Source organism: Hemicordylus capensis, chromosome 9, assembly GCF_027244095.1.
Source record: "Hemicordylus capensis ecotype Gifberg chromosome 9, rHemCap1.1.pri, whole genome shotgun sequence".
Taxonomy (NCBI): domain Eukaryota; kingdom Metazoa; phylum Chordata; class Lepidosauria; order Squamata; family Cordylidae; genus Hemicordylus; species Hemicordylus capensis.
The window spans coordinates 1,464,663-1,477,442 of NC_069665.1; the positions used below are offsets into that span (position 1 = coordinate 1,464,663).

At 55.8% G+C, this 12,780-nt stretch overlaps 1 protein-coding gene and 1 long non-coding RNA gene across 2 annotated transcripts; one reads left to right on the forward strand and one right to left on the reverse strand.

The window, feature by feature from the left end:
- LOC128334528 (uncharacterized) lies at positions 1-4,793 on the reverse strand. The gene is made up of 2 exons (XR_008311303.1): positions 450-4,793; positions 1-327 (listed from the first exon to the last, which is right to left on the reverse strand). It is a non-coding gene; the product is annotated as an uncharacterized LOC128334528 (long non-coding RNA).
- A 98-nt stretch (positions 4,794-4,891) lies between these two features.
- On the forward strand, positions 4,892-12,368 carry CFAP20 (cilia and flagella associated protein 20). Its single transcript, XM_053271429.1, has 6 exons — positions 4,892-5,115; positions 8,236-8,315; positions 9,081-9,192; positions 9,903-10,091; positions 10,893-11,003; positions 11,962-12,368. The coding sequence occupies exons 1-6, from the start codon at positions 5,032-5,034 to the stop codon at positions 11,965-11,967; spliced, it is 582 nt and encodes a 193-aa protein (XP_053127404.1). The 5' UTR covers positions 4,892-5,031; the 3' UTR covers positions 11,968-12,368.
- The last annotated feature ends 412 nt before the right edge of the window (positions 12,369-12,780 follow it).

Consider the following 12,780-nt stretch of genomic DNA (forward strand, 5'->3'; position numbering starts at 1 on the left):
TCCATGTTTATGGCTTTTATTTGGGGGGTTTAAAAAAAATATATATCTTGATTCATTTCTAAAATCGCCTAATAAGTGACCCCTGCTGGATGCCCAGAGGAAGGCGAAAAACCTCCAGGACCTTGGCCAATCTGCCCTGGAGGAAAATTCCTTCCCGACCCCAAAGGTGGCGGCCAGTGCTACCCTGGGCATGTCAGCAAGGACCAGACACTTCCACTCACTCACGCTCCACGGATCTGAGATCATGCTTTTGTTCTCCCAAGTTCTGCTGGGGAGTCCCATCACTCCAAGGCGCTGGTCTCCGGGCCCCTTCAGTTCACACCACCACTGAAGGCGACAAACCGGTTGAAAGAGTCATCACAACAAGGACCTTTGACATCGTTTTCCACCTGTGAAGAGAAGATGGCAACCCCACAAAAGCTAGCCCTGTCCGGTGACTTCACTCTCACCTGCAAAGAAGGCCCCTGAAGGCCTTCCCGTCTGGACCAGAAGCATCCTCTTGACCCTGGACAGGAGTTGAGGGCCTTTCCCTTCCACTTCCGACTTCACCACCCCTGAAGGCGATAAGCTGTTGAAAGAGTCATCACCACAGAGGAACATGTTTTGCAATCCAAAGAGAACAATACAGAAGCTGGCATTCTCACTGGAAAATTTGGGAATTCTCATCTGTCTTGGAAGCAGTCCTTTGTGTGATGGGATCAACCCTTCCTAATTGGGTTGGTCATGGCAGCTGCTCACGTTCGCTCTCCCCCCCTCCCCTCCTCTGCTCACCTTGCCGGTTCCAGCTGGATAGCTCTATCCTGGCTTGCCTTCTACAGTCTGGCGGGGGGTGGGGGGGAGATGGCCAATGATTGTCAAACAAATGATCACTGACACTCCTAACTGTCAACAGTAACTTGTAGGCAAAAATGGTCACCTCTTGACACACCCCTGCTGTGTGGGCATCACCTCTTCTCTCCTTCTTTAAGCGTGTGGCCTTCCCCTCGAGAAAAGGCGGCCGATCATGTTCTTGGGATCCTTTCCTGCCAATACCTAAGCAGTGATGGTCCCTCCGCAGTGAATGTCCGTATTGTTTGCACACACCTTTAGGCTTGCAGAATGATCGGTCCGCTTTCCTCTGGAAGAGTCTGGCACTCTGCAATGGCATATTCATGATTAAAAATGTTTCCTCCTGTGTTTATTGCACCTGACAAGAATAGGGTGGGGTTGGAAACAGCTTGTCGAGATTATACAACATTTGCTTCACCTCCTCATGAGCCATCTGCTGTGGTCTTCTGAGGTTCCCAACTTCTTCCCGAATGACCACTTTCTTGCCAGATGTGGGGTGGAGGCATCGTGCACAGCTGTTGGCAGGAAGGGGCCAAGGAAAACTCACCTGCCTGCCCACCGAAGCTACTTACCACCATGACGGAGCCAGTGAAGTGAGTAGTCCAGGCTCCTCTAGACCCCAGCAGCCCTTGGGGGTCAAGCATCCCCCTTTCTCTGCCTCCAGCTTCCCACAGCGTCTTGGCCAAGGAGTAGAACTGTCTCCTGCAATCACGCGGTCAGATTCCCGCTTCAGTGGCTTCTTCTCAAGGGCATCATGGAATGTGACTCTAGGCAAGCCGGCAGCGGTGTCGCTGCTGTAGGCCCGTGTTCACCCCTCTCCCCGACGGCAGCCCCTCAGAGTGAGGGGAATAAGGGAGAAAATGGGGAGGGGTGCAGCTGGGGGGCCCTCGGGAGCTGCGGGGCCCGGGTTCTTTGACCCCAATGGCTCAGTTATAGCGACACCCCTGCAATCGGGGCGGGGGAGTCTCCTCCATCCGCCAGGAAGCGGCAGCTGCTCTTGGCCTCTCCATGAGGATGTCCTCCCCTTTTCCAGACGCCGCCTCGCCCTCTGGTCTTTGTGGCTCTCGCCCCCAACTTGGGACAGACCTTGGATTCCGTCCTCGGCAGAGATTGGGGGCGGGCGGGAATGACGGCGGCCCTAGCTCTTGAGCTTGAAGGCTGCTGGACCCGCTTCTGCCCGGGAGGCACAAGTCCCCGTCCTGCCAGTTGGCCAGCCGCAGCGGTGCCGTTTCCACAAGGCCCGGGCCAGAGCTGCTCCCGGCTCCTCTGCTGCTCTTCCCTCCAGCTTCCTGGCCACCTTGGCTGGCTGGCTCCCTCTTCTTCTGGCCGGTCTTCTCTACGGGCTGGTCCTGCCACTTCTCCTTGTCTTCTGCCACCTTTCCCCGGGCTGCTCCCCTCCTCACCGCAGCCACCAGGACCAGCCCCGACAGCTCCGGAACCCCAGGAGTGGCTTGGAGCAGCAACCTCCTTATGGGCACCCACAAAGCATGGCTTTCTGCCACCGGTTCCAGGGTCCAGGGAGCCCTGGGCAGGTTGCCCTCCATGGGTCCCCTCGTTCCAAGGCCGTAGGGTTGCCGGCAACCCCCAGGACTGGCTCAGAGTCGCCAGAATTGGCATCCATTTCCTGGAAACTCTTGAAAGCAATCCTGGGGGCTTTAATGGTTTGGTCTTGGGGAAAATATTGGGGGGGGGGGATAGGAAAGGAACTCTGCAGGAATATCTCTCGCTGGGGTTGGGCATCCTTCACGATGCCCCGGTGGGGCTGGGCAGGGAGTTCAGAGGAGGAAACCCTCTGGAGAACATCGGTGACCAGGCACACAGTGGCCTTGCGCCCCTGGGCCCCCCACACCAGGTGAGCGGGGAGATCCGCCAGAGCAGCCCAAGGACATTGCCTTGCCCCCCTCCTCGGAGTCAGAAGAGTCCTCTGAGGAGCTCCTGGGTCCTCCGCCCTGCACGGACTTGCGGAGCAAATGCCTGCAAAGTCAGGCCCGGCCCCTTTGAACGCCAAGGCTAGGGAGCGCATGGGGTGTGGGGCTCAGCAGGAGGCGACAGCCCCCAGCAGTCTGCCGAGAGAGAGAGAGAGAGTCCCCAGGAGCACCCTCGCCCTGGCTCCGTTCCTGCCGAGCTCTGGCCTTGGTTCCGGCTGGCTGCCCCGTCCTGGGTCTGAGGCATCCTTGGAAGCCTTTGGAGTCGAGGGGTAGCCCAGAGCAGGCCTGGGGCTCTCTCCATCTGTCTGGGCTGGCCCCAAGAGAGATGTCCCCCTGGGTGACCTGCAGCAGCAGGCCCTCCTCCTGTGGGCCCCCCAGACCACGGCAGCTGCCTGAGCTCAGCCTGGCCCTGTTGCCACCATCGAGGTCACTTTCCTCCTGGGTGACATTCTCCGGAAGCAGCAGAGGGGCCAACCCTGGCCTAAGGAGCACCTCTGGGCTTGGCCTGCCTGCCTTCCTCTCCTCCTGGGCGGGGGGGGGGGCATCAGGCTCCTCCAGCAACAGCGGCTTCCTCCTCCTCCTCCGCCTGGCCTCTGTCCCTCTGTGCCTGGCTATGGTGCTGGAGAACAATGGGCGCATCACAAAGGAAGACCCCGCATCATCCTGAGGTCAGAGCCAGGTAGGCAAAGGGCAGGTAGACAAAGGCTCCTGGCGGGGGGGGGGGGATGGGAGCAGACACAGGTGGTTTCTCCCTGCAGAGATTCTCCCTGCTTCCCCGTCTAGAAGAGGGTTTCCCACCCTGTGGCACTCCAGAAGTTGCTGAACTGCAGTTCCTATTGTCCACAGCTACAAATTATTGTGGCTGGGGATTATGGGAGTTGTAGTTCAGCAACATGGGGAGCGCCACAATTTGCAAAAATTGTGTTTCCACCCCCACAGGGGCATAGCAAGGTTGGAGTGGGCCCAGAGACAAGATTTTAAAATGCCTTCACCACCCCCACCCCCCGCACTGAAGCTCAGCTCATGAAGTAAAGAAATCTTAAATGAGCCTGAATAGGTTTTGTAAATTGTGGACAATGCAAGTCGCTTGACATGCTGTTCTGGTAGCTCCAGGTCTGAACACTCACATCAGTTTCGGAGGATGAATACAACTGAAGGAAGCCTGGGCGGCTGGGGGAGTCAGTCATGTGACTTGCCTCTGCCCCCCCCCGGCAGTGGACCCCCAGACAACTGTCTCGCCTTGCCCTATTCTAGTTATGCCCCTGCAGCCCCAATACAGATAGCACCAGGCCATCTCCTATGCACAGGTGATGTTACAATGGCAGCCTCTCGAATGCCAAGTGAGCAAGGGGTGGCTACCCTGCTTTTGTGAGCCATCCTAAGCAGTGTGCCCCTGGACGAGTGGGACATATTTTAAATAAGTAAATGGTGGCATTTGAGGTGGTGGTAGATTGTGACCCTGCTCTGTTTGCAGTGCAATGTTCTTTACCATATCAAGCTAATTACATGGGCAAGCTTGCTTCCAAGATGACTATGGGGAGACATGATAGAGGTCTATAAAATCATGCATGGTGTGGAGAGAGTGGAAAGAGAGAAATTCTTCTCCCTTCTCATGTGACCCTTAAAGGTCCCTAGGCCAGAGGTGTTCAAAGCTGGGTTCCCAGGCATTAGACTACAACTCCCATCATCCCCAGCTACAATGGCCAAAGGCATTGTGGGGGGTTGTAGTCCAACATTTGGGGGCCCAAGGTTGAGAACTCCTGCTAGAACAGGTAGTAAACAAATCCTTTAGCCCGAGGTCCCCCACTGCGGCCCTCCAGCTGCTTTTGGACTACAGCTCCCATCATCCCTTGCTTTTCGTCAGTGTAGCTGGGGATGATGGGAATTGCAGTCCAACACCTCAAGCCAGTACCGGAACCTCGGGAGCGCTTCTGAGCAAGCGCAAAACACCCCGGGCAAAGGCGCCGGCTCGGCCACGCCTCCTCCAGTTGCCTAGGCAGCACGCACGCGCCGCGACAACACACGGAAGGCGGCGAACGTAGCAACGAGTCCCGTCCGGAAAGTAGTCCGTCCCTTAGCGACGGAGCGGGCGGGGCTTCCGCCGCGCGGCCTACGGCCTGCGCTTCCCCTTCGGCGCGGCGGAGTGGTCCCTGCGTCCGCCGTGACGGAGGATGCTCGACGCCGTGTGTCCTTCCGCGACAGGGGGTGCGAGGCGCGCTGAGGACGAGGGAGCCGGAGCGCAGCAGCCGCCCAGCAGCCCGCCTGGCCCGGCGGGATGTTCAAGAACACCTTCCAGAGCGGCTTCCTGTCCGTCCTGTACAGCATCGGCAGCAAGCCCCTCCAGATCTGGGACAAGAAGGTGAGGGCGCCCCCCGCCCGCCACGGTGGACTACAACTCCCACCATCCCCACTGCAGCAGCGGGGGATTGTGGGAGCTGTAGTCCACGCGGGCCCCCTCTGGGGAGCCCCGCCATAGGAGGGGGCGCTGCTGGGCAGCCTGCCTGGTATGGAGAGAGAAGCCCCTGGTCCCCTCGTTTCCTGGGTTCTGTCTCCGCTGGCAAGGCCCCGTCGCGGGCCTGCTGCTGCTGCTGGGCACTTTCCCTGGGCTTGCCCGGCTGTCACCACTCGGCTCCCTCCCCGGGAATCACGTCTCCACGTGTCCCGACTCGCTCGAGGGCTCCTGCAGGCAGAGGGGTGCCTGCCCCGGGTGGCCCGCCTTGAGCTGTCACCGAGGAGGCCTTGCGCAGACTGGCAGCGGCTTCTCCCGGGTTTCAGGCAGGAGAGGAGAGCCGGTCTTGTGGTAGCAAGCACGACTTGTTCCCTAAGCTAAGCAGGGTCTGCCCTGGTTGCATTTGAATGGGAGACCAAAAGTGTGAGCACGAGAAGAGATTCCCCTGAGGCTTTGGAGCCGCTCTGGGAAGAGCAGAAGGTTCCCAGTTCCCTCCTTGGCAGCATCTCCAAGATAGGGCTGAGAGAGACTCCTGCCTGCAGCCTTGGAGAAGCCACTGCCAGTCTGGGTAGACAACACTGAGCTGGATGGACTAAGGGTCTGACTCAGTATATGGCAGCTTCCTATGTTGCTATGAGTCTCTCCCAGCCCTACCTGGGGATGCTGATGCTGCCACCCAGGGTTGGACCTGGGCCCTTCTTCTGCATGCGGTCGGGGTGGGGGTGGGGGTGGGGCTTCTACTGCCGAGCTCTTTCCCCATCCCTGATCGCATAGTACATCGGAAGCTGCCATCTACCAAGTCAGAGCCTTGGTTCATCTAGCCGCCATCTGGCAGTGGCTTCTCCAGGGCTTTAGACAGGAATCCCTCTCAGTTCCACTTGGATAGCTGCCTGGGGATTTATTTATTTGATTATTTATTTATCCTATTTTTATACCGTCTGATATGTACATCTCTAGGTGGTGTACAAAATTTAAAATATGTAAAAGTCATATTAAACAGATTAAAATACAACAAGAACAATAGCATAAAACAGTTATTAAAACAATTAAAATGGTTAAAATTAAAACAAACAGAGGAGGAGATGCTCTTATTTCTGCAGGGAGCCTATTCCAAAGCCCTGGGATTGAACCGGGGCCCTTCTGCAGGCCAAGCAGATGCTCTGCCACTGAGCTAAAGCCCCATCCCCGAAGGAGAATGCCCGCCCCCTTCTGCTGGGCAGTGTCCAGTGTTGAGCTGGTGGGGTCCAGGTGTCAGCAGTATGTAAGTGGAGGGGGGGTGGGGGGCGCTTGGAAATTAACCCTTGGTCCGAGAATTGGTGGTTACCCGGGTGTCCCTGTTTTCATCTGCAGAATGCTGGAGGGGACTTAGCCATGCCTGGAAGCCAGGAAGGAGGAAAGGGGGAGCGTTTTGAGGGTTTGTTATCAGCAGAGGGGCTTGTGTGGCTGCTTTACGCCATTCAGGATTCTTCCAGCTCCAAAGCTGCTCCCTGTAAATATGGGTGGCATCAACTGGCCAGCCCATTCTAGGCCCTCCCCCATTGCCCCCCCCCTTCCAGAGTGTCTGTCAGAGTCAGCTTTGAGAGCCTAGCGGGCAGAGCTGTTGCTCAGCAGGAGCGGCCAGGAAAGAGCTGGCAGGGGGTGGATGGGGGAAGAGCATCTCCTCCACACTGGCTGTGCTGAAACTAGAAGCACCAACCAGAAGAAGAGGCCGCTCCAACCTCACTGTTGTGCTTCCTCCCTCGTGGTGTGGAAGCTGCAGAGGGAAGAGCCTGCGGCCTCTGGGTGTTGTGTCTGAGTCTCCAGCCCCAGCCCTGTCTGGGTGATGAGGCCACTTTTTGCAGCATCACTCTGAATGCACACACCGTTCTCAGCCAGCTTTGGAGCTTCGCTCTGTTGATCTGCCTCCGTGAGATGAATGTTGCCCTTGAGGACTGGTTTGGAACTGGGAGGCAGCAGTGAGCCGCAGCCTGTGCTGTGCTAATGTCGTGCCGGGCCAAGGTGAGACTGCCTTGTGCCGCCCTGTCTGGTGGCCGATGGCGTTGAGCCTCTGTACTCAACCACTGGACACCCGCCTGTGTCACTCTCATGCCTCGTTCTCCAGGGCATACTTTGCAACAGAGCCTGATGCTGCTGTTGGTCTTGTCATTTTGTCCTGCTTAAGTTGAGTACTTCTTGCACAAGCGGAGCCTTACCTTATGGCTGCCTAATCGGACGTCTGTGGTCTCCTTTAGCCTTAAAATGGGACGGATTCAGTCATGCGTCATCTGCAAAAACAGACAAACAAACATTGCCTTAAAAACTGCCAGGATAGTGAGATTTATGATCTGGAATATACAGCTCTGTGGTAAGGCACTTTTCTCAGTCTTGTAAACAGAAATAAGAACAGCCCTGCTGGATCAGGCCCAAGGCCCATCTAGTCCAGCATCCTGTTCCGCACAGTGGCTCACTAGATGCTGCTGGAAGCCTACAGACAGGAGTTGAGGGCAGGCCCTCTCTCCTGCTGTTACTCCCCTGCAACTGGTACTCAGAGGCATCCTGCCTTTGAGGCTAGAGGTGGCCTATAGTCCTCCAACTAATAGCCATTGATAGATCTCTTCTCCATGTTATCCAAACCCCTCTTAAAGCGATCCAGGTTGTTGACTGTCACCACATCTTGTGGCAGAGAATTCCACAAGTTGATGATGCATTGTGTGAAAAAATACCTCCGTTTGCTGGTCCTAAATTTCCTGGCAATCAATTTCATGGGATGAAATTGATGAAATGACATGAAACTGTTCAAACGGCTGCCGAGGGGGTGAGATGGACAGGCACAGATAGCTCTCACTTCCAAAACATTCAGTTGCTCTGGTTGACTGATATATTCTTAACGGTTTAATCTCTGAAACGATCATAGAAGCTGTCCTTTTGGTAGGGCCCAGCACTGAAGCAGACCAGCTGAAGTCCTCAGATTGCACAGTGAACTGTTGTCAGGAAGGGAACTTCAGCCTTCTTGGGTCACGATGGATGGTTTCTTCTTCCTTCCCCTCCCAGGTGCGGAATGGCCACATCAAAAGAATCACGGATAACGATATCCAGTCGCTGGTGCTGGAGATTGAAGGAACCAATGTCAGGTAGGGAGGAGTCCCGGATGGCCCTTGCCTCATGTCCCACGGGAAGCGTGAACCTTGAGAGAAGATGGGAGAGTGGTGGGTTCTTCCTCCCCCCACACCCCTTTGCTCTCTGCTTCCAAATGGGCCCTTGCCGCCACTAGCTGAGGGGGTGGGGAAGGCCGTCATGCTGCATTTGAGCAGGACTCGGGGCTCCTACTACTTGTTTTCAGAAGGGGAGGCAGCGCCCCACAAAGTGTGTGCAAAATGGTTTCCCCTCTGAGAATACACATTTGAAAACTTGTCTTGCATGCAGCCGTTGATAGGAATTTCCCTTCACGGTTGTCTCGGTATGAACCCTCTATAGATGTGTAGTGTATGGAGTAAGCAGCTCCCTCTTCTGGACAGTCCAGGGGCCTTGTGCTCTGAGCCTCACACACCCCTTCACCAGCCAGAATGCTCATGGGACAGAATGAGGCTGGAGACCCCCCCCCCCCAATACTCTCCAGTTCTTCAGGGAACACATTCCTGGCTTGGGGGAAAGCGAATGTGTGTCCACATCTCCAAAGAAAAAGCTTTCTGCACTGTGTGCCATCAGCATGTGGAAGAGAGCAAGCATGCCTGCTGTTCAAAAGAGTTTAAAACCTCTTGGAGTCGGGACTGCCTTTCTCCACGGCTCAGGTGCTTGGATTCTCCAGTCCTGGGAAACGAGACATTGTCAGTGCATCTCTCTCACTCCCTCTTGCAGCTGACAGTCAATTGTTTCTCATGTAAATCTCTCTTGCCCAGTACCACATACATCACGTGCCCTGCTGACCCAAAGAAGACGCTGGGGATCAAATTGCCTTTTCTCGTCATGATAATCAAGAACCTGAAGAAATACTTTACCTTTGAAGTGCAGGTTAGTACATGAGGCTTCCGCGGCGGTTCTGGAGTGTTAACAGCTTTGGTGGCAAAGAACGTGGTCTTCTCCGTCACACCTTGGGGAGGAACGTCATTGTTCTTATTTCACCGAGGGTACCGAGTCCATAGGTTGACCACAAGTGTCCTAAGCCCCAAAGGGTGAGTCCTGACTTCCGCACCAGCACCCCAGTCAAGTCCTTGCTGAGACAAACAGAATCTTTTGTCTCATGTGGGAGCCTGCCTGCCTGTGGTGACAGTGGAGGATAAGAACATAAGAGCAGCCCTGCTGGATCAGGCCCAAGAATGCCTGTCTAGTGCAGCATCCTCTTTCCCACAGTGGCCCACTAGGTGCCTCTGAGAAGCCCACAGGCAAGAGTTACGGGCCTGCCGTCTCTCCCGCTGTTGCTCCCCTGCCCCTGGTATTCAGAGGCATCTTGCCTCTGAGGCGGGAGGTGGCCACGGATAGACCTGTCCTCTGTGAATTTAGCGAAGCCCCTTTTACAGCCACCCCAATTGGTGGCCATCCCCACATCCCATGGCAGAGAATTCCACCAATCAATGGTGCACTGGGCTGCCCAGTGTCCTGTTGCCATGGTCACTCACCACAGCAGTGGCTCTCCAGGGGAGGCTGGGCCCTGCAGGGCTGGGGTTTGCCTTGGCCAGCCCTGGCTCCTCCTCGCCACTGTGGGGTGTTTCTTCCCATCACAGGTGTTGGACGATAAAAATGTGCGCCGGCGGTTTCGGGCCAGTAACTACCAGAGCACGACCCGCGTCAAGCCCTTCATCTGCACCATGCCCATGCGCCTGGATGACGGCTGGAACCAGATTCAGTTCAACCTGTCGGACTTCACTCGCCGAGCGTACGGCACCAACTACATTGAGACCCTGAGAGTCCAGGTAAGCCCAAGGCTTTCTCCAGCTCTGCTGCCGCGGCTGCTTTGGGGAGGAAAGACCAGCGGGGCGAGTCCGGAGAAGGCAGCGGCTTCCTCCAGTCTTTGCTGGCTGCTGTGAGCTTAAAAGGCCGAATTCGCAGAGGCAGGAGGCGAGGTGGAGGAGCTCTGTCTGCCGGCATTCTCCAGGCCTCTGCTGCTTTCCACATTCATGCTGTTAGGACTTCGCTTTCATCAACCGCCTCTGTGTTGCTGCTGCTTTTGCTGCGTTAGAACCTAAATGTGAGTCTGTGTCAGATACTGAAACCGACACTTGCCGGACAGATTCTGCTGATAGCGAACCAGGTTGCAGAATTCTAGTATTCCGTTTGAGCCCAATGAAGAGGAAGGGCCATAAACAGATGGGAAGGGGGAAATAGGGCTGGTTTTAAAGCTGCTGCTGCTGCTGCTGCTCCCACTCCCACCAACTGGCTTCCCCTGCTTGATGTGGAGAGGAGAGCTAGTCTTGTGGTAGCCAGCATGAATGGGCTCCTTAGCTAAGCAGGGTCTGCCCTGGCTGCATATGAATGGGAGACTAGAAATGTGAACACTGTCAGATGTTCCCCTCAGAGGATGGAACTGCTCTGGGAAAAGCATCTAGGTTCCAAGTTCCCTCCCTGGCAGCATCTCCAACAAGACAGGGCTGAGAGAGATTCCTGCCTGCAACCTTGGAGAAGCTGCTGCCAGCCTGTGTAGACAGTACTGAGCTAGATGGACCAAGGGTCTGACTCAATATATGGCAGCTTCCTGTGTTCCTATGACTCCTCAGATCCACGCAAACTGTCGCATCCGCAGAATTTACTTCTCTGACAGACTCTACTCCGAGGATGAGCTTCCTGCGGAGTTCAAGCTGTACATCCCTGTCCAGAACAAAGCCAAGGTGAGCAGCTGGCACTGAGGGTGGGGGACTCAGCCGGTGGAGGGGGCCAATGTCTGGAACGGCCCAGAGGAGCCGCTCTTCTTCAGATGGAGGCCTTCCTCCGTGATGCTGGTGAGGGCCAGGAAGGGCCTTTCCTCGGGCACTGGAGGTGACCAGGCCTGGAGAATCATGCGAAGCAGCCTGGCTCTTGACCAGAGAGACCCTTCCAGTGGATAGGCTTCCTTTTTGCTTGTGCTCCGTTACACGAGGAGTGGGGAAGAAAGAAATTGGGGCTGAGGGGTGTTGCAGTGAGCAAAGATGTTCCCGAGTTGTGGAGCAGGCACCCCAAGTGCCTCTGGTGTACCTAGCTGGTCTGGAAATGAAGCACAGGTGGCTCACCCCTGGATGGCAAGAGGGTTGCTGGTGGCGTCGCGTGAGAAGCCCGGCATTGAGCTGGCTGGAGGCTTTCGAGGTGAAGGTCCTGCTTGGATGAGGCCTTTCACGGGCTTGTTGGAGGGTGCTGTATGACCACGTCTTATGCTGGAATGCTCATCCAAACTGGTTGGGTGCTATGTCTGAGGTGGGGTTTGGCTTGAGCACTGGTCCTGGTGGCAGTGTTGCTGCTGGTTTTTGAAGCCAATCCAGAGGTGTGGATCTTTATGGGCAGAAGCCTGGCAGTTGGCTTGCAGCTCTCAGATTTGTTGTGAGGACAGCATGCAGCTGTGATCCATGTGGCCCAATGGAGGGAGAGTCCTGGAGCCAAGCCCTGGAAAAACAAGCTGCATTTGCTGGGTCAGTTCTAGCAGGGCGCCTTGCACAAATCTCGCTCTCTCAAGCATGCCAGGGAGGGATATTGTGAGGCTGAGCCAGGTGAAGAGATCCGTTTTTCTGCATAGAGTTAGGGATCTGAATGCCTTGGGAAAGCAAAATACCTGCGTGCTGAATAACGCTGCCTCCTTGTGCCTCTCTCCCTACATAGCAATGACGACACGTTGGGAAGCCATCTGAGAGAGACTCTGTGAAGACGGGTGGAAGAGTGTTTTTAATTAAAAACAGAATTTAGATGTTGATTTTCATAGGGCAACCTTTTATTTAATAAAGTTGGTATCTATAACTCCCGGACAGGACACAACTAACCATGTCATTGTTTGTGTACGAAATGGCCCCTGGTCAGGCTTGCAGTTTAAGATCAGCCCTGGATTAGCCAGGTGCGGAAGGCCTTCTCCGTGGGGAGGAGGGCGCTGGAGCAGCCGGAGTTCCTTGTGCCCTGGTGGATGCCAACGGCTTTCCTTCCTGGCTCCTTGTATCTTGTTTATATGTACTCGAAATGTGTGTGGACGATTTCTGCTCTGGAAGCTGCTATTAAACATTTGATTTTCTTTGTAAGACTGATCTTGGTATCTCCTCCTGTTGACTTGGTGGTTGGACCGACGCTGCACCCGGCCTTGCTGTGTCCCTTCAGGAATCTGGGAGTGCGAGGGCCCCCAGGGCGGGCAGGAGGCCCTCTTCCAGAGTGGCGCTGGGCACTGCTGTGGTGGCATTGCGACCCGAGGCCTTCCTGACCTGCCATATCTTGGCCTCTTCCTAACTAGACACCGCTTGTGTGGGCCAATGTCGTCCTCCTCAGCTGGAGCAGATGGCTGGAGCGGGCCTCGTCTTCAGCAGGACTGGTGGCCCTCTTAAGGATGGCTCCGGATAGGCCCCGAACTCCAGTTCATCTTTTGCAAGCAGCTTTCGAAAGGCCTCAGCCTGCCCCAGTGCTCCTCTGCTGGCTTTTAGCGCCCCTCAGGCAGAAGAA

What these genes read in the sequence shown, in the direction of transcription:
- CFAP20 (XM_053271429.1), top strand. Translation starts at nt 5,032, where the DNA reads ATGTTCAAGAACACCTTCCAGAGCGGCTTCCTGTCCGTCCTGTACAGC. An exon ending in TCCAGATCTGGGACAAGAAG is followed by an intron (nt 5,116 to 8,235) that starts GTGAGGGCGCCC and finishes TTCCCCTCCCAG; the next exon opens with GTGCGGAATGGCCACATCAA. An exon ending in ATTGAAGGAACCAATGTCAG is followed by an intron (nt 8,316 to 9,080) that starts GTAGGGAGGAGT and finishes TCTCTTGCCCAG; the next exon opens with TACCACATACATCACGTGCC.